The sequence below is a fragment of the Anabrus simplex genome, chromosome 2, assembly GCF_040414725.1.
Source record: "Anabrus simplex isolate iqAnaSimp1 chromosome 2, ASM4041472v1, whole genome shotgun sequence".
In the NCBI taxonomy this organism is placed as follows: Eukaryota; Metazoa; Arthropoda; class Insecta; order Orthoptera; family Tettigoniidae; genus Anabrus; species Anabrus simplex.
The window spans coordinates 1,071,472,653-1,071,495,342 of record NC_090266.1 but is presented as its reverse complement, the minus strand read 5'-3'; the positions used below and the strand labels follow the sequence as shown (position 1 = coordinate 1,071,495,342).

At 43.1% G+C, this 22,690-nt stretch overlaps 1 protein-coding gene across 2 annotated transcripts in view; it reads left to right on the top strand.

The window, feature by feature from the left end:
* Positions 1 to 22,690, top strand: part of if (inflated) — a 691,187-nt gene that overhangs the window by 419,582 nt on the left and 248,915 nt on the right. For both annotated transcript variants that reach the window (XM_067142033.2, XM_067142032.2), the window contains exon 4: positions 6,174 to 6,297. In XM_067142033.2, coding sequence (XP_066998134.2) covers positions 6,174 to 6,297 — 124 coding nt within the window. The remainder of the gene's footprint in view (positions 1 to 6,173; positions 6,298 to 22,690) is intronic.

The following is a 22,690-nucleotide window of genomic DNA, read 5'->3' as shown; positions in this document are numbered from 1 at the left end:
TTGCAATTGCCTGTTGCTTGCAAGATTGTACTTAGATGTATGCATATATACGTATGTGAAGAATAACACTCAATACCTGTACAGTGAGAATTGTTGTATATATCAGAGATTGGGTGTGACGTTGGGACATTGTGCAAGATTAGTGGCGATTCTGCCAAGTCATCGCCGCGCCATGGCTATGTCATCGTATTTATTTAGAATATGCGCTCAGAGAGTCAGCCGCCTCCGGGCTATTTCACCACTGTATGTAATATTTGCCGCGTTGTGGGAGTATGTCATTGTTATTTCTGGAGATTACGTAGCGGTGTCAACCAACGTCTATATAAGGTGGGTGCATATTGTAGCGTCAGTCATTAGTTATACGGATGCAGTACAGTGAAGTAGTCTACTAGATCAAGAGGCCTTAGTTTGTCAGTCAACCAGTGTGAACGAGAGATGGTGAAGACTCAGTGAGCCATTATTGGTCATTGAGAGAGTGAGACCAAATGGTTGGTCCGTCACTTAGTGGAAGACACGGACGCAAGGGCTTACCATGAAGTCAGAGAGGGCAACCCAGGACCTACCAAGAGGTAATACCATATTGACTTACAAAGAAGTCAGATGAGATGGAGAAGAAGCAGTCACAAGGATGTATCACCAAGTTAGGCGTGACACATCTACAGTAAACACCAGATCAAAGGAATACGTCGTAATTACACTAAAAGTGTTGAAGGTACAGTCAAGTGAATAAGTGAGGGAAATATTTCGTATAAATTATTAAATGTCCGGTCAAGAAGAATTCAAATTCATGCCTAGTTTCTTTCAGTTGCAATGTATTAATTTCATATTCTCATCTGTTTTATCGCAACAAGACTCGCTATTTTTTGATATATTATTTAAAGAATATATATTGTTCTATCAAACGAATTCATAGTTTTATTTCTATGAAAGTAAAATATCTTAACCTCAAAATTAATGGGGAAACCGAACGCCAATCTCCTTTTCCCAGAACTTATATGGTATGTTGTCAAAAGTAAGCTTATTACCCCACACCCTAGAGATAGTCAAGAGTCTCATTCTATTATTGCTGTACTGAGTGACAGCTGGCGCCCTTCAAATAACGTATGTGTAAGTAAGCAGGTAACAAGTGAGTGTGAGTACAAGGTCCGACGAGTGTGTATTTTACTTAATGAATGTTAATTTTTATAATTTCCATTTTAAATGCAGATATTTAATATTTTTCAAGTTAAATGCAATTATACATAATGTTTGTAAAGTTAGTCAGCGAGTTAGGAACATCTTACAATAGCTGCAGTCGCTTAAGTGTGGTCAGTATCCAGTATTCGGGAGATAGTAGGTTCGAACCCCACTGTCGGCAGCCCTGAAAATGGTTTTCCGTGGTTTCCCCTTTTCACACCAGGCAAATGCTGGGGCTGTACCTTAATTAGGGCCACGGACGCTTCCTTCCCATTCCTAGGCCTTTCCTGTCCCATCGTCGCCATAAGACCTATCTGTGTCGGTGCGACGTAAAGCAACTAGCAAAAAAAAAAAAAAAAAAAAAATGTGTATAATTTACCAGAACAATGGCTGAATACTCTCCCAAATTCTAGAAGATAATAAACTGCATTAGAACCTCGATATCTCAAATCACCTCGGAAGCTAAATTTTATTTCGAGTTATCGAAATTTCGAGATATAGAGAATATTGTTAATGACCATGTATAGCACATAATTTAATCATATGTATCTACGGGCTTATACTGAATACATTATTATTTTTTTGCAAGTTGCTTTACGTTGCACCGGCACAGATAGGTCTTATGGCGACGATGGAACAGGAAAGGGCCAGGAGTGGGAAGGAAGCGTTGGTGGCCTTAATTACGGCACAGCCCCAGCATTTACTTGGTGCGAAAATGGGAAACCACGGAAAACCATCTTCAGGGCTGCCGACAGTGGGGTTCGAACCCAATATCTCCCAAATACTGGATACTGGCCTCACTTAAGCGACTGCAGCTATCGAGCTCGGTACATTATTTTTAACAGTACCGTATTGAAAAACATACAAACACACTCTATTTTACGGCATCACTTTAATTATAACCCTTAATAATAATGCTACTTGCTTTACGTCCCACTAACTACTTTTACGGTTTTCGGAGACGCCGAGGTGCCGGAATTTTGTCCCGCAGGAGTCCTTTTACGTGCTAGTAAATCTACCAACACGAGGCTGACATATTTGAGCACCTTCAAATATCACCGGACTGAGCCAGGATCGAACCTGCCAAGTTGGGGTCAGAAGGCCAGCGCCTCAACCGTCTGAGCCACTCAGTCCGGCAATTATAACCCTTAGTACAGTAACAATCAATCAATCAATCAATCCTGATCTGCATTTAGGGCAGTCGCCCAGGTGGCAGATTCCCTATCTGTTGCTTTCCTAGCCTTTTCCTAAACGATTTCAAAGAAATTGGAAATTTATTGAACATCTCCCTTGGTAAGTTATTCCAATCCCTAACTCCCCTTCCTATAAATGAATATTTGCCCCAGTTTGTCCTCTTGAAATCCAACTTTATCTTCATATTGTGATCTTTCCTACTTTTATAAACGCCATTCAAACTTATTCGTCTACTAATGTCATTCCACTCCATCTCTCCGCTGACAGCTCGGAACATACCACTTAGTCGAGCAGCTCTTCTTCTTTCTCTCAATTCTTCCAAACATTGCAACTTTTTATATGATAGGATACAGTACATACAGTTGTGAAACAAGAAACATAACTCCCTTAACACCTTTGAAAAAAAATCCGTTAGTCTCTTTTTGTTTGTTATGGTTAACCTTTCCCCCCTTCACGTTGAAACTTCTCGTCAATACCACGCAGTCGAGATTGGTAAATGGAGCTTGTCGTCCGCGACTTCGAGGGGTTGCTTTCGTACGTAACCGGTAATTAATTCACACCCGAGAAACAGCTAGGCTTCGCCGATTTTCCGATCACTAGAATATTTAATTTTTCGGTTCCTGTTATATTATCTCCCAGCATCACTGTAACCCTTTATTTACTTGTTAACTGTTCCTCACAAACCACAAATGCCGTATTGCACAGTTAATGTTGCACAAAATTGTAGTTACAGAGTATTTTTTGCATCAAGGGTGGAAATGTTTGCCTCGAGAAATCGAGAAATTCGTGGAAATTCGTGTAACCGAATTTCGAGTAACAGAGAAATAAATACCCGTAAAGAATAGGACAAAGGGCCGGAAAATTTAAGTTACTTCGAGATACTGAAAATTCGAGTAATGGAGGTTCGAGATATCGACTGTATCTCCGTACGGGCCATGAAGATCTGTGGAAGAGTGGAAGGCAAAGGCTTCCACTACCCATAACCTCGGCACTAAGTGGAATATTTTTAGTTCTACGTCTGACCACCTACCTCCTCGGTAATTAATGTGGGACTCATTTCTGGTGCAGGCTGAGCAAACCCTACGGCCTCGCGGGAAGTGGGCTTTCGTTTTTGAACTCGAGAACGTGATAGGTTTGTAAAACGTGTCGGAAATTTTCTTCGTCTCTTCAACGGAGACCTATGTACAACCGAAAGAGAATGTAATACGTACGATTCCGCAACTGACAGGTCTACTACTACTACTACTACTACTACTACTACTACTACTACTACTACTTAGAGAATTATTTGTGCAAGTACAGTTGAATGTGGGCGAATGTGTATGCGTGGTTGTGATGAGTGTGTATACAGGGGTGTGAGTGAGGGTGTAAATTACTGGGTCTTCTTACTCTAATATGTTTAGCATAAATCAAGATGATGATTATTCTAAGAGTACAGTATTTGGAGTGCAAATTTCTAAATATAAAATTCTCTGCACGTACGTAAATATTTAGTAGAGTTTGTCAACATGCACGTGGGGATGGAGGCACTTCGGTGTACGTGGGGCTTGCCCTTTCTCCATCTACCACCCCTAGATTGTACGTGTACAATTTAAGGATGATAATAATAATAATAATAATAATAATAATAATAATAATAATAATAGAAGAAGACGAAGCAGAAGAGGAAGAAGAATATTACATGCTTGCCAAGTTCCACATACCCCAAGTGTCATTCAGTTCAATCTACACAAGCACTGCGGGTGGAGGACGCAGATGAAGAATGCACCCACGGTATCCCCTGCCTGTCGTAAGAGGCGACTAAAAGGGGCGACCAAGGGAACTTTTGGAACAATGAGACAATCTGTGATAGTGCCACTACGCGATGAACACCATATGTCGACTTTACTTGCGATTAGTACTACTACATGTACCTGGTTGTGCTACCTCTCAGAATAATAATCACTACTACCTGAGGAACTCGTACCGCTACTGTTTCCAAATGGGTCTGTGATTAGTATCGTCGGGGAGGATTTACTATGAGAGCAGTACCATTATGTGGAGAACATCATGGGTCTGTGTTGCCTGTGGGTGGTTCCATAATGTGTGATAAAACGTGGGTCTGCATTATCTATGATTAGTATCACTATATGAGGAACACCACGGATCTAGCCGGCGCCCGTGCTTAGTACCAGTACCTCTATTTGAGGAACACCATGGATTTGTGTTGCCTGTGAGTAGTGCCGTTATGTGTGGCTCATCCTGGTTCTACAGTACCTTTGATTAGTACCACCATGCGAGGAACACCATGATTTTTCGTTACCTGTGATTGGTACTACTATAGAAGTAACATCTTGATTCCGCTGTGTATAATGTATTTCATACATTGAGGGGCCGGTGACCTGGATTTTGGACCCCTTTGAACAACAAGCATCACCCAAGAAAATATCGCATTGTAAATCGGATCTGCTGATTGTTTTGGATTCATGGTCATTTTTTCATCATCATTCGTTCTAGATTCTAGTCAGTGAATACATTTTGAAATTTAATTGCCGTTTCATTTCGTTCACCCTCGTACCATTACGGGCCGATGACTTAGCTGCTAGGCCCCTTTAAACAACAACAACAACAACAACAACAACAACCATCATCATCGCCATCAATCTACACAATCTTCGATCTGCTGTTGGTTCTAGGATAGATGACACAGGCAAAGGATTGGAAGAGAGTACAGTACGCACAGTATTGAGCCTGTCTATGCTAAACTTGTAGCAGTGGTTTGTGGTTTAAACGTGACTTGAAGGACCAGGGAGAAATCTCGTAGGTGGAAATAAAAAGTAGCCTTCAGGTAAAACGTGATGTGTTGGTGATGGCACATACCAAGATGAGGTCTCCATGGTCCAGTGTTGTGTTAGTAAGGAAACGCTTATTGGTTAGTGTCGACTTCTTAACCGAGAGAATGTGGGGAAAAAACTTGTCGATAAAACACAATTTATGATATAAGCAAGCGCTTAAGATCCGAAATAAAAACGTTATTACACAGAATGGCTTATTTCATACAAACAAATTGATATTTACAGACTCCTTAAAACGCATCTCTTTAAAGAAAATAAGCTTATAGTTCATCGTGGCTATTGATATCGTTATTAGAGCCACGGGATCTCCACTTTTCGTGGAAACCAAACCTACAGAGAAGTGACATTTGACTTAAAATTACTCGCATGGATTTTTCGGGATTGCAACTACGGCTGCCTTCGTGAAAATCCAGTGATGATGTCGTTCAGCTATCACTCACTACATCTTTCTATAGAGCCTAGTACTTATATATGTATTTTAAAGCGATTTTTGTTTAGATTAAATTAGATTACATTAGATTTCAGGAAATTGAATATGCCCACTTGATTGGACGAAACATGTCATTCTGTGTATAACAACGGTTATATTTCAGCTTCAACGCATGTCTTAACTTTTAACATATATTGTAATTTGTGTTCGATTGAGTAGAACATTTACTTACATTTCGTGCACTAGGGATGCCCATTTCCTTAGCATAAGTATCGCGAATGGGGATCTATTATGCAAGGTATACTGAAGGTTCTAAATGTTTGGAGTCGGATGTTTCCAGGCTGCCGACCAACAATTTAGTTCCACGACACACACACACACACACACACACACACACACACACATATATATATATATATATAATATTTATCTGGTATTTATCTATCAATCTATCTATGGGAAATGGTGATGTCATTCTGTGGTACCAAGTCAATTTTGGTTATGATATAAATAGTTACGCTTGTCTTTATCTCTTGCAGGCTTGTGCCCCTCGTTACATCTTCAAACCCATCGTGAAAGACATTCGAGAGGACCCTGTGGGCACGTGTTACGTCGCCAGAGATAACTTTCAGCACTTCTCAGAGTACTCCCCATGCAGAACAAGTAAGTACAAAGGTTATAGTGATGTATTATGCGGCTGAACTTAACCATGAATAGTGATCATGTTTAAGGCAAGCCATATTATGCTACCGTATGTTTATTTACAATTATACTTTGTATGACAAAATGTGCCGTACATTTAAAAAAAGAGTGATCTAAAAATTTAAAAGAAAATACACGAAATTTTCCAAAAATCTGTAGTACTGAACTTTCAATTTATATTGCAATATACCGGGCGAGTTAGCCGTGCGGTTAGGGGCGCGCAGCTATGAGTTTAAATCCGGGAGATAGTGGGTTCGAACCCCACTCTCGGCAGCCCTGAAAATGGTCTCTGTCGTTTCCCATTTTCACACCAGGCAAATGCTGGGGCTGTACCTTAACTAAGGCCACGACTGCTTTCTTCCGACTCCTAGGCCTCACCTATCCTATCGTCTCCATAAGACTTATCTGTGTCGGTGTGACGTAAACCAAAATTGCAAACAGAAAATTGTACCTCTCACAAGTCATAGTGCACTCTTAGTTCCAGCTCTCAGGCAAGATTTTAAATCTCTGGCAGAACCGGGAATAAAACGTGGGAGTTTTGGGGTCACAACGATGGTGACTGCATGTTCTATGCTTTGCACTAACAATAACTTTTGGGTTTCCGTAGTTTCCTATTTTCACACCAAGCAAATGCTGGGGCTGTACCTTAAGACCACGGCCGCTTCCTTCCAACTCCTAGGCCTTTCATATCCCATCATCGATGCGACGTAAAGCCCATAGCAAAAAAATAACTTTTGGGGACCTAGTAATTTTGTGCAGCCAATCCTCAACTGGTATTTTGATGACGTTGGAGAAGGCACATATATATTAATACACTGCCTGACAGAGCAAATGCAACACCAAGAAGGAGTGGTCAGAACTTTATGCCAATTGCAGGGTAGACTGACGTCACTGAGGTATGCTCATGATGTGAAATGCGCCGCTGTGCTACGCACGTAGCGAACGATAAATGGGACACGGCGTTGGCGAATGGCCCACTTCGTACCGTGATTTCTCAGCCGACATTCATTGTAGAACGTGTTGTCGTGTGCCACAGGACACGTGTATAGCTAAGAATGCCAGGCCGCCGTCAACGGAGGCATTTCCAGCAGACAGACGACTTTACGAGGGGTATGGTGATCGGGCTGAGAAGGGCAGGTTGGTCGCTTCGTCAAATCGCAGCCGATACCCATAGGGATGTGTCCACGGTGCAACGCCTGTGGCGAAGATGGTTGGCACAGGGACATGTGGCACGTGCGAGGGGTCCAGGCGCAGCCCGAGTGACGTCAGCACGCGAGGATCGGCGCATCCGCCGCCAAGCGCTGGCAGCCCCGCACGCCACGTCAACCGCCATTCTTCAGCATGTGCAAGACACCCTGGCTGTTCCAATATCGACCAGAATAATTTCTCGTCGATTGGTTGAAGGAGGCCTGCACTCCCGGCGCCCGCTCAGAAGACTACCATTGACTCCACAGCATAGACGTGCACGCCTGGCATGGTGCCGGGCTAGAGCGACTTGGATGAGGGAATGGCGGAACGTCGTGTTCTCCGATGAGTCACGCTTCTATTCTGTCACTGATAGTCACCACAGACGAGTGTGGCGTCGGCGTGGAGAAAGGTCAAATCCGGCAGTAACTGTGGAGCGCCCTACCGCTAGACAACGCGGCATCATGGTTTGGGGCGCTATTGCGTATGATTCCACGTCACCTCTAGTGCGTATTCAAGGCACGTTAAATGCCCACCGCTACGTGCAGCATGTGCTGCAGCCGGTGGCACTCTCGTACCTTCAGGGGCTGCCCAGTGCTCTGTTTCAGCAGGATAATGCCCGCCCACACACTGCTCGCATCTCCCAACAGGCTCTACGAGGTGTACAGATGCTTCCGTGGCCAGCGTACTCTCCGGATCTCTCACCAATCGAACACGTGTGGGATCTCATTGGACGCCGTTTGCAAACTCTGCCCCAGCCTAGTACGGACGACCAGCTGTAGCAAATGGTTGACAGAGAATGGAGAACCATCCCTCAGGACACCATCCGCACTCTTATTGACTCTGTAGCTCGACGTGTTTCTGCGTGCATCGCCGCTCGCGGTGGTCCTACATCCTACTGAGTCGATGCCGTGCGCATTGTGTAACCTGCATATCGGTTTGAAATAAACATCAATTATTCGTCCGTGCCGTCTCTGTTTTTTCCCCAACTTTCATCCCTTTCGAACCACTCCTTCTTGGTATTGCATTTGCTCTGTCAGTCAGTGTATTACCTAACCTCGACGAGTTATGGTTATTTGATACAATCTGATAAAGAATTTGATGAAATTATGTTACCTCTAAAGGCCACACAAACAACTAGTCTATTGATCATAGTCTATCTCGATCTGGCGACAGATACAATGTAGGCCTATATTTTCTCTCACCACCACCACCACCATATTTCAGGGGTTAATCAAGTAACTTATCGCTCATTTGGACCGAGTAACATTGAGAAGTGATTAAATCTCACTCTTGGCCGTCCTAAAAATTATCTGCAATAGCCTACCTATGCTTAAGGCTGCAGGATCCAAAACCGACACAAGTGCTTGAACCGACCAAGTAGCTGCGTGGTTCGGGTCACGTAACTATCAGCTTTCATTTGTAAGATAGTGTGTTCGAACCCCATTGTCGGCAGCCCTGAAGATGGTTTCCCGTGGATTCAATTTTCACACTAGCAAATGCAGGTGCTGTACCTTAATCCTTTCGTATCCCTTCGTCGCCATGAGACCTATCTGTGTCGTTCCGACGTAAAGCAGAATATTTTTAAATAATAATAATAATAATAATAATAATAATAATAATAATAATAATAATAATAATAATAATAATAATAATAATAATAATAATGTGTTGTTTGAGTCATCAGTCCATAGACTGGTTTGATGCAGCTCTCCATGCCACCCTATCCTGTGCTAACATTTTCATTTCTGCGTAACTATTGCATCCAACATCTGCTCTAATCTGCTTGTCAAATTCATACCTTGGTCTACCCCTACCGTTCTTACCACCTACACTTCCTTCAAAAACCAACTGAACAAGTCCTGGGTGTCTTAAGATGTATCCTATCATTCTATATCTTCTCGTCAAATTCAGCCAAATCGATCTCCTCTCCTCAATTGATTCATTATCTCTTCCTTCGTGATTCGATCTATCCATCTCACCCTCAACATTCTTCTGTAACACCACATTTCAAAAGCTTCTATTCATTCTTTCTGAGCTAGTTCTCTTCCGTGTTTCACTTCCATACAATTCCACGCTCCACACGAAAGTCTTCGAAAACGTCTTTCTAATTCCTATATCAATGTTTGAAGTGAGCAAATTTCTTTTCTTAAGAAAGCTCTTCCTTGCTTGTGCTAATCTGCATTTTATGTCCTCCTTACTTCTGCCATCGTTAGTTATTTTACTACCCAAGTAACAATATTCATCTACTTCCTTTATGACTTCATTTCCTAATCTAATATTTCCTGCATCACCTGCCTTCGTTCGACTGCACTCCATTACTTTTGTTTTGGACTCATTTCTTTTCATCTTGTACTCCTTACCCAACGCTTCGTCCATACCATTCAGCAGCTTCCCAAGATCTTCTGCAGTCTCAGATAAAATAACAATATCATCGGCAAATCTCAAGGTTTCGATTTCCTTTCCTTGGATTGTGATTCCCTTTCCAAATTCCTCTTTGATTTCCTTTACTGCCTGTTCTGTGTAAACATTGAAAAGGAGAGGGAACAAACTGCAGCCTTGCCTCACTCCTTTCTGGATTGCTGCTTCTTTTTCAAAGCCCTCAATTCTTATCACTGCAGACTGATTTTTATACAGATTGTAGATAATTCTTCGTTCTCGGTATCTGATCCCAATCATCTTCAGAATCTTAAATAGCTTGGTCCAATCAACATTATCGAATGCTTTTTCTAGATCTACGAATGCCATGTACGTGGGCTTGTCCTTCTTGATTCGATCCTCTAAGACCAGACGTAAAGTCAGGATTGCTTCACGTGTTCCTACATTTCTTCTGAAGCCAAATTGATCTTCTTCCAACTCAGCTTCAACTCGTTTTCCCATTCTTCTGTAAATAATACGTGTTAAAATTTTGCAGGCATGAGATACTAAACTAATGGTGCGGTAGTTTTCACACTTGTCAGCACCGGCTTTCTTGGGAATAGGTATAACAATATTCTGCGGAAAATCGGATGGGACTTCTCCTGTCTCATACATCTTACACACTAAATGGAATAACCTTGCGATGATGGTTTCTCCTAAGGCATTCAGTAATTCAGAAGGAATGTCATCAATTCCAGGTGTCTTGTTCCTATTTAGGTCACTCACAGCTCTGTCAAACTCTGACCTCAAAATTGGGTCTCCCATTTCATCAACATCAACAGCCTCTTCATGTTCCAGAACCAAATTATCTACACCTTTAGCTTGATACAACTGTTGGATATGCTCCTGCCATCTTTTAGCTTTGTCTTCTTTCCCTAGAAGTGGCTTTCCATCTGAGCTATTAATATTCATACACCTAGATTTCCTTTCTCCAAAGGTTTCCTTGATTTTCCTGTATGCAGCATCTACCTTTCCCAGGACCATACAACCTTCGACATCCTTGCACTTCTCCTTCAGCCATTCTTCCTTAGCTACCTTGCACTTTCTATCCACTTGATTCTTTGATCGCCTGTATTCCTTTCTGCCCTCTTCATTTCTAGCATTCTTGTATTTTCGTCGTTCATCAATCAGGTCTAGTATCTCCTGTGTTATCCACTGATTCTTTGTTTATCTTTTCTTCCTTCCGAACATTTCTTCAGCAGCCCTGCTTACTTAATTTTTCATGACTATCCACTCTTCCTCTCTTGTTTCCTTCAGCCTTTTCATTTAGCCCTTGTGCAACATGTTCCTTGAACAATCCCTCACACTCTTTTCTTTCAACTTGTCTAGATCCCATCTTTTTGCATTTTTTCCTTTCTTCAATTTCTTCAACTTCAGATGGCATTTCATGACCAACAAGTTGTGGTCAGAGTCCACGTCTGCTCCTGGGAAAGTTTTGCAATCCAACACCTGGTTTCTGAATCTCTGCCTAATCGTAATGAAGTCTATTTGATACCTTCCAGTGTCTCCAGGTCTTGTCCACGTATAAAGCCGTCGTTTGTGGTGTTTGAACCAAGTATTGGCAAGGACTAAATTATGATCAGTGCAGAATTCAACCAGCCGACTTCCTCCATCGTTCATTTGTCCCAATCCAAATTCTCCTACTGTATTACCTTCTCCTTGGCCTAACACTGCATTCCAGTCTCCTATCACAATTAGATTCTCGTCACCTTTTTACATATTGTATTTAAATCTTCTGCCGGCCCCGTGGTGTAGGGGTAGTGTGCCTGCCTCTTACCCGGAGGCTCCGGGTTCGATTCCCGACCAGGACAGGGATTTTTACCTGGACCTGAGGGCTGTTTCGAGGTCCGATCAGCCTACGTGATTAGAATTGAGGAGCTAGCTGACGGTGAGATAGCGGCCCCGGTCTCGAAAGCCAAGAATAACGGCCGAGAGGAATCGTCGTGCTGACCACACGACACCTCGCAATCTGCAGGCCTTCGGGCTGAGCAGCGGTCGCTTGGTAGGCCAAGGCCCTTTAAGGGTTGTAGTGCCATGGGATTTGGTGTGGATTACATCTTCTATCTCTTCATTTATTCTTTCGATTTCCTCATCATCCGCTGAACTATTAGGCATATAGACCTGCACTATTGTGGTGGGCATTGGTTCGGTGTCAATCTTGACGACAATAATTCTTTCACTATGCTGGTCGTAGTAGCTTACCCGCTGCCCTATTTTCTTATTCATTATTAAACCAACTCCTGCATTTCCGCTGTTTGATTTTGTGTTGATAATTCGGAAGTCGCCTGACCAAAAATCTTGTTCTTCCTGCCAACGTACTTCACTTACACCAACTACATCTAACTTTAACTTATCTATCTCCCTTTTCAGATTCTCTAACCTACCACAACGATTCAAACTTCTAACATTCCACGCTCCTACTCGCAGAATGTCAGTATCCATCTTCCTGATGATCGCCCCCTCTCGTGTAGTCCCCACCCGGAGATCCGAATGGGGGACTAGTTAACCTCCGGAATATTTTACCCGGAAGGAAGCCATCATCAGTACATCATTCATACAGAGAGAGCTGCATGTCCTCGGGAGGTAGTTACGGTTGTAGTTTCCCGTTGCCTTCAGCCGTGTAGCAGTATCAACACAGCTAAGCCACGTTGAGTATTATTACAAGGCCGTACCAGTCAATCATCTAGACTGCCGCCCTTGCACCTACCGAAAGGCTGCTACCCCCCTTTCGATGAACCATTCTTTAGTCTGGTCTCTCAACAGATATCCATCCGATATGGTTGCACCTGCGGCTCGGCTATCTGCTTCATTGGGACACGCAAGCCTCCCCACCGCGGCAAGGTCACATGGTTCGCAGGAGAATAATAATAATAATAATAATAATAATATTTGATATCTGTTCCACTAAGTACTTTCTACGGTCTTTTGAAGACGCCAAGGTGCAGGAAGTTTGTCCCGCAGAAGTTATTATACGTGCCAGTAAATCTACCAACGCGAGGCTGGCGTATTTGAGTACCTTGGTAGACTTGGCCCCGCGATTCTGCTATGCTTAGGTGGGACCCTTAGGAGTGGGGAGAGAGGTGCACCCCTCCAATGCGCATCGCATAATTATAAAATCTCTTGCTCGTGAAGGAGTTACAGCGGCGGAAATTTTCCAGAGATCGAGCCTGCCAAGTTGGGGTCAGAAGGCCAGCGTCTCAACCGTCTGAGCCACTCAGCCCGGCAATGTATTTTTAAGCAAGTGGTTAACATTTAGGTGTGCTTAAATGAGAGAGATTAGTGTCAGTAGTTTAACTGGTTCGTCCAAGAAGTCCAAAATCTCTGCTCACCGTCGTCTCTTGAATTCGATTAAAAAACGGTAAAAATCCCTAATTAATTGGTTATGATTTGGAAACGATCATGATCCATCGTAACATTTCCAGAAGAGAATATGGAAGATCACATTCAGGATGACTGTCACCGAATGGAGTAAACACGAATTTTAACGCTCTATTGCTGCATTCGGGAGATGAGTGATTTCGAACCCTACCGTCAGCTGTCTTGAGAGGGGTAGGAGGGTAAACCTGGTACACCCCCTCATCTTCTCTTTTGTACGCTGCTGCTTGGGGACCTATAATAGCATGAAGGCTTATAAGGTAGGGGGTGGGTGTCAGAATGTTCTGTACGCTGGGGCTGTACCTTAATAATTAAGGCCACGGCCAGTTCCTTCCCACTCCTAGCCCTTTCCAATCCCATCTTCGCCATAAGACCTATCTGTGTCGCTGCGACGTAAAACAACTTGTAAAAAAAAGAATCTTCTCTAACGATAGCACTGGGTTGTGGAGGTAGAGATCGTCGGGTAGTAGGAGAAAGTTGAGGCTCCCGAAAAAATATACTGGCAAAGAATTCTACAGGATAATTAAATTGGCAGACATGATCTGGAAATGTTCAGGAGAGGACTTACAATACCATTGACCTGTTGAAGGGCCCTTTTGATATTCCCTCCGCCTACATTCCTCTGGAATGGAAGTAGTTCTCACTTCGCGAGCGCATGTTCCTTGCCATGGAGTACACTGAGCATCAAAGACGCCGCCGAAAGAATGGTTATCTCTCGCACTCCGTATCGCTGTCTCTTGGATGTTGCACAACATTTTAATAAATATTGTTTCAGTTCCCGGAATTATGCGGGTCGGTTCAGGGTGAAGGTCAAGGGATATCGCGTAGAAGTGCTCTTTAGTAGCTGAGAGGTGGGTAATGCTGGTCACACAGAATTCCTAACATAACTGTTCCTTGCGTAATTTTATTTAACCGATCCTCTACCGCTTATGCCGGGACCGGGCGAGTTGGGCGTGCGCGTAGAGGCGCGCGGCTGTGAGCTTGCATCCGGGAGATAGTAGGTTCGAATCCCACTATCGGCAGCCCTGAAGATGGTTTTCCGTGGTTTCCCATTTTCACACCAGGCAAATGCTGGGGCTGTACCTTAATTAAGGCCACGGCCGCTTCCTTCCAACTCCTAGGCCTTTCCTATCCCATCGTCGCCATAAGACCTATCTGTGTCGGTGCGACGTAAAGCCCCTAGCAAAAAAAAGCTTATGCCGGGCACACGTTACCGAACTGTTGCATATAAACAAAACGGTTTTTGTAACTACTTCTTAAGAAGGTCGTTGTGTAACCAACTGCAAGCGACCATACCCACAGTGATCGTTGTGAACTCGTAAAAATATGTCTCCTACACTGCGTTTCAAAACTCTGTGCATTATTTCCATGTGGTGGCAGAGGAAGGCAAAGCACACAAATCTTTTGTAAAACATGGCCTGATATGCACAAAGGTTGAGTATGCACTTTTCGCTCACAAATTTAGGGTATCTACTAGCAGTCGCATGCGAAAGAACGGTTGGATGTTCTGATAACTCCGTGTAACGTTGCCAATATGAGTGGACGCTCACAGGCTTATTGGTAGGGCAGTATCTACTTTATTCAGTACTAGCAGTTACCCGCGGCGTCGCTAGCGTCGATTTCGTAATTTGATAATCATAATTGTTCTTCGGTACTGCACTAAGATATTATCTGAAAATCTCTAAAAGTATAAAAATTCCCCGAAAAATTGAGTTTCGTTTACCCCAAAAACTCTTTGTAAACCACATTTGTGGCATTGCCTTTTGAGGCTAAGATGACCAGGCTACTGGCAGAGCTAACGTCGGTAACTTGTTAGGTTTTTGAGATACACTGTAGATATACTCATTTTTCAATTCTTTTCACCCTTGTAAGTGGATTTTTCGGGAACAAAAAAATACGTGTTTCTTTATTTTTGTAGGAGATTGCAAATGCGATTGTTCACGTCTTTAAACTGTTAAGTTCGTGAGATATTCGGTCAGTCAGTTAGGGCATGTTTTTTAATGCATTTCGATGCACAAAGATCGAGTGGTGGTAGTATCGACTACATTTACCAGACACCTTTCGGGTGATGCGCGAAAACTGTGGAATATTATGTCCGTGGATATTCTAGATAGGAGAATGTATAAATACCGGATGGACTCTCTTGCCATTAACTGCAAAGAGCTTTACAGATTCACGAAGGGAAATGTATAGTTGATGGCCCGGTATTTCGTACAAGAAAATAATGAAACAAGAAACAAGAAATGAGGACAATGTGGGAAGCAATCGGGGGATGGTTAGTACACTTCAGAACAACACAAAAGTCCCTATGCATGTGTCCCACGGTCAGTCGTTTACGAGCTACGCCTGTTTAAGTTATTTGCTAGTATGTGGTGAAAGTTCGTATTTAGAATTAGCTTTGGTGTTGGGCATACCGTTATGGACAATGCAGGACTTCGCCGGCGTGTGGAACGAATCCATTTACTACGAAGATCAGGTTCCTTATACCCTTGGAAGGAACTTACCCTTCTAATGTTATTATCATATCGTAGTTGCTTACGCACACTGGCACTGCACACATATCTGGCGTGCTTGTAAACTGTTCACATTACAACAGACACAATGCTAATGAACATATCTGTACAAATACACAAGCGTGGAGTGTCGTACACGCATGCACAAAAATGGCGTCCAGACATAAACAGTCAACACTGCCCCATCCAAGTACTGAAAAGGAGAGGGGAGGGAGTGAAGGGGTGTTGAAGGCCACTCCAGTACCGAAAAGGAGGGAAAGAGAGTGAACGGGTAGTGCTGAAGGCACAGTGTGTGTGTTGCTGTACATTCACCACTGTGCCCATTTCAATCACAGCAGTCTTGTAGCGGGCTGTCTACCTGCAGCAATGTGTTTAGCGAGGAGGTGGGGGTATGCCATGCATGTTTATATCGGGACACCATTTCTGTGCATGCGCGTACATACATTCACGGCTCTCCAGTCAGCAGAATGGACGAGCTGCGGCGTTGCCGCATTTAGCACACAACCCGACCATTACTGCGAGTGGGGGGAGGGGGGTCAAATATAAACGGGATTTTATTTTTAAGTTCATTTATTGAAAATACAAGGTAATTACAATTTATTTTTCCACTTAGTTTCCTGCTTTGGAAATGCATTTGTCCCAGAGTATGGGCAGCTTTTTGATTCCCTCATCGTAAAAAGAACAGGGTTGTGTCACCAGCCAATTGCGTACGAAGTCTTCCACACTCTCGTCATCTTCAAGTCGTTGCCCTCCTACAGCTTCTTTAAGCGCTCCGAACAAATTAAAATGGAAGAGCGATAAGTCCGGGCTGTAAGGAAGATGACCAAGACTAGTCCGTGCATTTCCTGTAGCTAGGAGACAAAAAGCGAGGGACCCATCTGGAATACACTTCACGGAACTGTAGGTCGTTCGTGATGATTACCTGACAGCTCCCATAACTGATTCCGACTTGTTCTGCAATTTCTGATACTCTCGCCCGTCGATCGTCGCCAGTAATGCCTTTAACCGCAAGAATGTTTTCGTCTGTAATGCTGGCCCGAGGACGTCGATCGTGTTGTTGATTTTCCACACGTTCTCGTCCTTCCTGGAACTTTTTATGCCAGGCAAACACACGCGTCCTTGACAATGTTTGATCACCGAACTGTGCAGTCAATCTCTGGCAAATTTCCGCCGCTGTAACTCCTTCACGAGCAAGAGATTTTATAATTATGCGATGCGCATTGGAGGGGATGCACCTGTTGCTCCGATATCGTGAGCGTTACTGACGAAACGGAGGAAAATATCTAACAGAACTCTCTCCCCACTCCTAAGGGTCCCACCTAAGCATAGCAGAATCGCGGGGCCAGTCCTACCAACTGCTGATGTTCAGGAACAAAAATCTCTTTTATACTTGGTTGACCTACGTATTATCCTTTCTGACAGGCTCGCCTTCTTTTCACTTCATCTCGCAAGTCCACTCGCCCCATCCAGCAGCTGCGCACAGATTGATAAGTGTGAACACAGGGCTGCTGACCCCCACGACACACGATGACTGTTCCTTGGACCGAGCAATTGGCTGCGTGGTTTGGGGGACGTAGCTGTGGTTTCCCCATTTTCACACCAGGCTAATGCTGGGTTTGTACCTTAATTAAGGCCACGGTCGCCTCCTTCCCACTCCTAGCCATTTCCTGTACCATCGTCGCCATAAGACCTATCTGTGCCGGTGCGACGAAATACTGAAATACTGAACTCCAAAAGCAGTGTTGAATTAACAAGAAGTCGCAGACGAATTCTACTTGGAGATCACATTGTTTTGTCAATTAATGCAGAATAACATGCATGTTTTCGTCTCCGTTGTGAATATTAAGATTTCTTAGATATTATAAATTCGTACAATCGTGTCTGAACCTACATTTCATTTCAATAAAAAATATTACATTGTCTGGTTATCGTCAGGCCCCGATTTCAAGTAGTTAGCGCCCTGGGCAAACAATATTTGGCCGCCCCCACCCCCTGATCGTTTTCCTATTCCTCTAAAAAAATAATAGTTTACAAATTAAATATTACAGTTTTCAAGATTATAAGTTTTAAAACAGCACATTATGCAAATACAGTTAATTCTCATAATTAAACTTATCAAGCCAAATAAAGATAACAGCCAAATAAGAATCAGGCTGTTTTTATTTTTCTTTAAAAAGCCGTTGGTTTGTATGTAAATAATTTTAGAAAGAAGACACATTTCCTTTATAAAATTTAAATATATAGATTAAATTCAGGTTTTAAAGTTAGAATAGTTCAAAGTGTTTTATATAGGCTAATAAAATAATTGGAATAATTTGTGGAGTGTAATGAATTTAAGACGTAATTCACGCAGGCCACAATTACTCGATCCGCCAGCTGCCGCCCCTCAAAAACTGGCGCCCTGGGCAAATGCCCAGTCCGCCCATTTGTAAATCGGGGCCTGGTTATAGTACGATGTATACTTCTTGGAGCCACTGTATATGTTACCGAGTCAGTTTAATGAAGCAAGTTACTGAAAGATTGAATCGTTTGTCCGACCTTGAATGATCAAATGTCGGTATAGCTGACTGACATTTCAGGGTACTTGAATCTAGGTGACCAAAGACACAAGATATACTTACACGTTAAATTCTCCCTTTCAAATGTAAATACCGGCGCCCTAGTGTCTCTTAATACTGTTCGTAGATAACATAAATTATTAATACAGGAATTTCGTCACGGTGCCTTCAGCTTCTGATGTACTACACCTTTCTAGGAAGTGGTGTCACCTCCATGGGAGATAAGGGAACCAGAATCACTAACTGGGTTACCTGTGGTGAACCACACGACTCGAATTACCCATCACCTAAGCAACTATTAAGGCTGAAGATTCATCTTACTTCCAGGAGATGGAAGTGTGTAATACCACACCCCGTTTTCGCGGTGAAGTTGGAGACCCGCCAGGACTAGGAACAGGCGCTGGCTAATATTAGATTTGATCCGGAAGTGCGGGAGGGCTGGTTACAGTCGTGCAAGAAACAGCCACTGCACATGAACTGGACATTGAGCAACCTGTGCTACAACTTTTTTCTTTTCCACGCGTTTCAATACATTGACGATGAAAGGAAAGGCTATGCTCATATTCATATCAAATTTCATAGGCCAAGCCTACCACTAATTTCTTTATTCTTACCCATTCTCTCAATCAATTTATTTGCGATATTTTCATGTTTTAATAAATAAATAAATAAATAAATAAATAAATAAATAAATAAATAAATAAATAAATAAATAAATAAATGTCTGTTTAATGTCTGAAATCAAGCAAGCCAGCAAGCGAGATTTTAGTTCTACGTAAGTGTTGATATCGTGATCATAGCCACGGGACATCCTATTATTGTACGTGGCCTATTATTTTACATGGAATTCAAACCACAGAGACGTGACATTTCATTTCAAATATCACACATGCAGTGGCCTGTATTCGAACTACAGTTGCCTTCGTGAGAAACCAGTGACTATCACACGGCCATCACGCCCCCTTCTGTAATTTATCTTTGCTCACCCATTCTCTCAGTCATTTTATTTGTCGATTCTACTCATCGACTCGTATGTTCATTCACTCATTCGTGTACTCAAATTGCTTCGTTATTCTACAAGTCTGTCACTCATTCCATGCTCCGTGTATATGTACAATGTTTTTGAATAGGCAAACTTAACATTTTGGAACATAACTTGTTCTGTAGACTCCTGGGGCACCAAAAAAAGTTGTTCTGAAGGGCAGAGGTAAAGCGAAATGTGGAAAATACGGCTCCTTATGCAGTCAGAACAGTATACATGGTGAGTGAAAGAAGGATCTATATCAGGGATTGCAAACATTTTCCAACTAGCTTGTCGATTAAGGTATTGTTTATTATTTTTTTACTGTCTAGGGTGCCATCAGCCGGTCCGTGGTGTAGGGTTGGCGTGCCTGCCTCTCACCCGGAGGCCCCGGGTTCGATTCCCGGCCAGTTCGGGGATTTTTACCTGGACCTGAGGGTTGGTTCGAGGTCCTACGTGATTAGAACTGAGGAGCTATCTGACGGTGAGATAGCGGCCCCGGTCTAGAAAGCCAAGAATAACGGTCGAGAGGATTCGTCGTGCTGACCACATGACACCTCGTAATCTGCAGGCTTTGATGCTGAGCAGCGGTCGCTTGGTAGGCCAAGCCCCCTCAAGGGCTGTAGTGCCATGGGGTTTGGTTTGGTTTGATTTGGTTTAGTTTGGTCTGGTTTTTAGGGTGCCATCGGTTATTTTCCTTCAAAATCATCATGAAAACCCATCATTTGACTTCATTCAGGTGTTAGATTGCATTTCATATAAATCCATTCGTCTGAATGTTCCATGATTTTATTTTGCAAACACCACTGAAAATTATACTTCAAAGACAGGTAAATTTTAAGAATAAGGTATATTTTCGCTTTAACCTAATAACATTTGTAAACAATATGGCCATAGAATAAATTGACATACTTCCTTTTTAAAGCATAGTGCTATGTTCGTAGATTTTTGACCTATTTATTACATCATAAAAGCATTAAAATATGTTAGTATATTGTGCGGCATGCATAGAAGTCTTCGCGTGTAATAGGTTCGCCATCCCTGATCTATATCATCAGAGGCAGTGATGAAATTTATTTCAGGGGAAGATCAGGTCTATTTGTATAGTTATTGCCCCAGTGGAACGAGTGTTGTCTAATGGATGGTGGAATTTCGGTCAATTACTCGTTTAGCGCAGCGTTCTACCTTCTGGAATGTATAGAAGCTAATTGCCAGCACGGTCCGAAGAATATAGAAGAATGCTTATAGTGTGTTCCAAGCTGCGGTCGTTTTTATGAAGTAAAAGTACCTTGGCCTGGCGTAAGTGATATTTAACGCAGTGAAATTTTCCACGGAGTGCAACGCTGTGTGCGTTGCGACAATGCTACAACATAACAGCCACTTGGTTGGAGAATTCTGACTAGAATTTGGAGGCCAAAACGTTTACCAATTGACACAGACTTAAGATTTCTACACTACTTCCTGCACCTTGCCTCTTCACTTTGCATTTCCACTAGCGAAGAGGTGCATAACCCGAGAAGATCGTTCAGCCGTAAGGAGTTTGATAGCTGGTTCAGCCTACGAGAGAAATGAAGTGCAGTTTACTTCCTATACCGAGCGAGTTGGCCGTGCAGTAAGAGTCGCGCACATGTGAGCTTGTTTTCGGATGATAGTGGGTTCGAACCTCACTGTCGGCAGCCCTGAAGATTGTTTGCCGTGGTATCCCTCTTTTGCACCAGTAAATGCTGGGGCTGTACTTTAATTAAGGCCACGGCCACTTCCTTACCATTCCTAGCCCTTCCCTGTCGCATCGTCCCCATAAACCAATCTGTAACGGTGCGACGTAAAGCAAATTGAAAAAAAAAATAATCCTGTAGAAAAAGGTTACCAGACATAGTCAACCATTCTATCCAGGTTAGTGCCGTGTCAGGACATGGTGTGGTTGTTAGCCGGCCTTGTTGTCTAGGAGTAGCAAGCCTGCCACTTACTCGGAGTTTCCGGTTCGATTCCGGGGCAGGTGAGGGATTTTTACCTTTATGTGAGGACTGGTTCGAGGTCAACTCAGCCTACGTGAGAACAATTGAGAAGATAACTACCGGTGTGATAGAGGCCTCGGTCGACAAAGCCAAGTATAACGGCCGAGAGGATTCGCAGTGCTGACTACCCTTCACCTCGTAATCTCCAGGCCTTCGGACAAAGCAGCGGTTGCTTGTAGACCAAGAATCATCAGGCTGTAGCTCTATGGGGTTTGGTTTCCTTTATTATTATTATTATTATTATTATTATTATTATTATTATTATTATTATTATTATTATTATTATTATTATTTCCATTTCTACCTTTCGAAGGCCTTGATCAGGGTATTCTACTTACGTCATTTATGCCTGAACTACTTCCGTGGCTCACCACACAGCATATGAACATTTCAAATATTTCATTTAACTTGTAAATATGTCAAAACCTAGCCTTTCGGACGTGCAGTGTTACAACACTGTTGGTTGGGTTACAGCAAAATAAATTTTTCTTAAAATTGACTTCTTTTCTCTTTCTTTTTCTTTCTTTCTTACCGAGCTCGATAGCTGCAGTCGCTTAAGTGCGGCCAGTATCCAGTAATCGGGAGATAGTGGGTTCGAACCCCACTGTCGGCAGCCCTGAAGATGGTTTTCCGTGGTTTCCCATTTTCACACCAGGCAAATGCCGGGGCTGTACCCTAATTAAGGCCACGGCCGCTTCCTTCCAATTCCCAGGCCTTTCCTCTCCCATCGTCGCCATAAGACCTATCTGTGTCAGTGCGACGTAAAGCAAATAGCAGTCTTTCTTTCTTTCTTTCTTTCTTTCTTTCTTTCTTTCTTTCTTTCTTTCTTAATTAATTAATTAATTAATTAATTAATTAATCCGTTTATCCTCCAGGGTTGGTTTCTCCCTCGGACACAGCGAGGGATACCCCCCTACCACCTCAAGAGCAGTGTTCTGGAGCGTGAGACTTTCGGTCGGGGGATACTACTGGGTAGGAGGACCAGTATCCAGCCCAGATGGCCTCACCTGCTGTGGTGAACAGGGGTCTTGTGGGGGGATGGGAAGATCGGAAGCGATAGACAAGGAAGAGGGAAGAAAACGGCTGTGGCCTCAAGTTAGGTACCATCCCGGCATTTGCCTGGAGAAGTGGGAGGATGGCTGAGGAGGGAGTCGAACCCTCCTCTACTCACTTGACCTCCGAAAGCTGAGTGGATCCCGTTCCAGCACTTGTACCACTTTTCAAATTTCATGGCAGAGCCGGGAATCGAACCCGTGCCTCAGGGGGGTG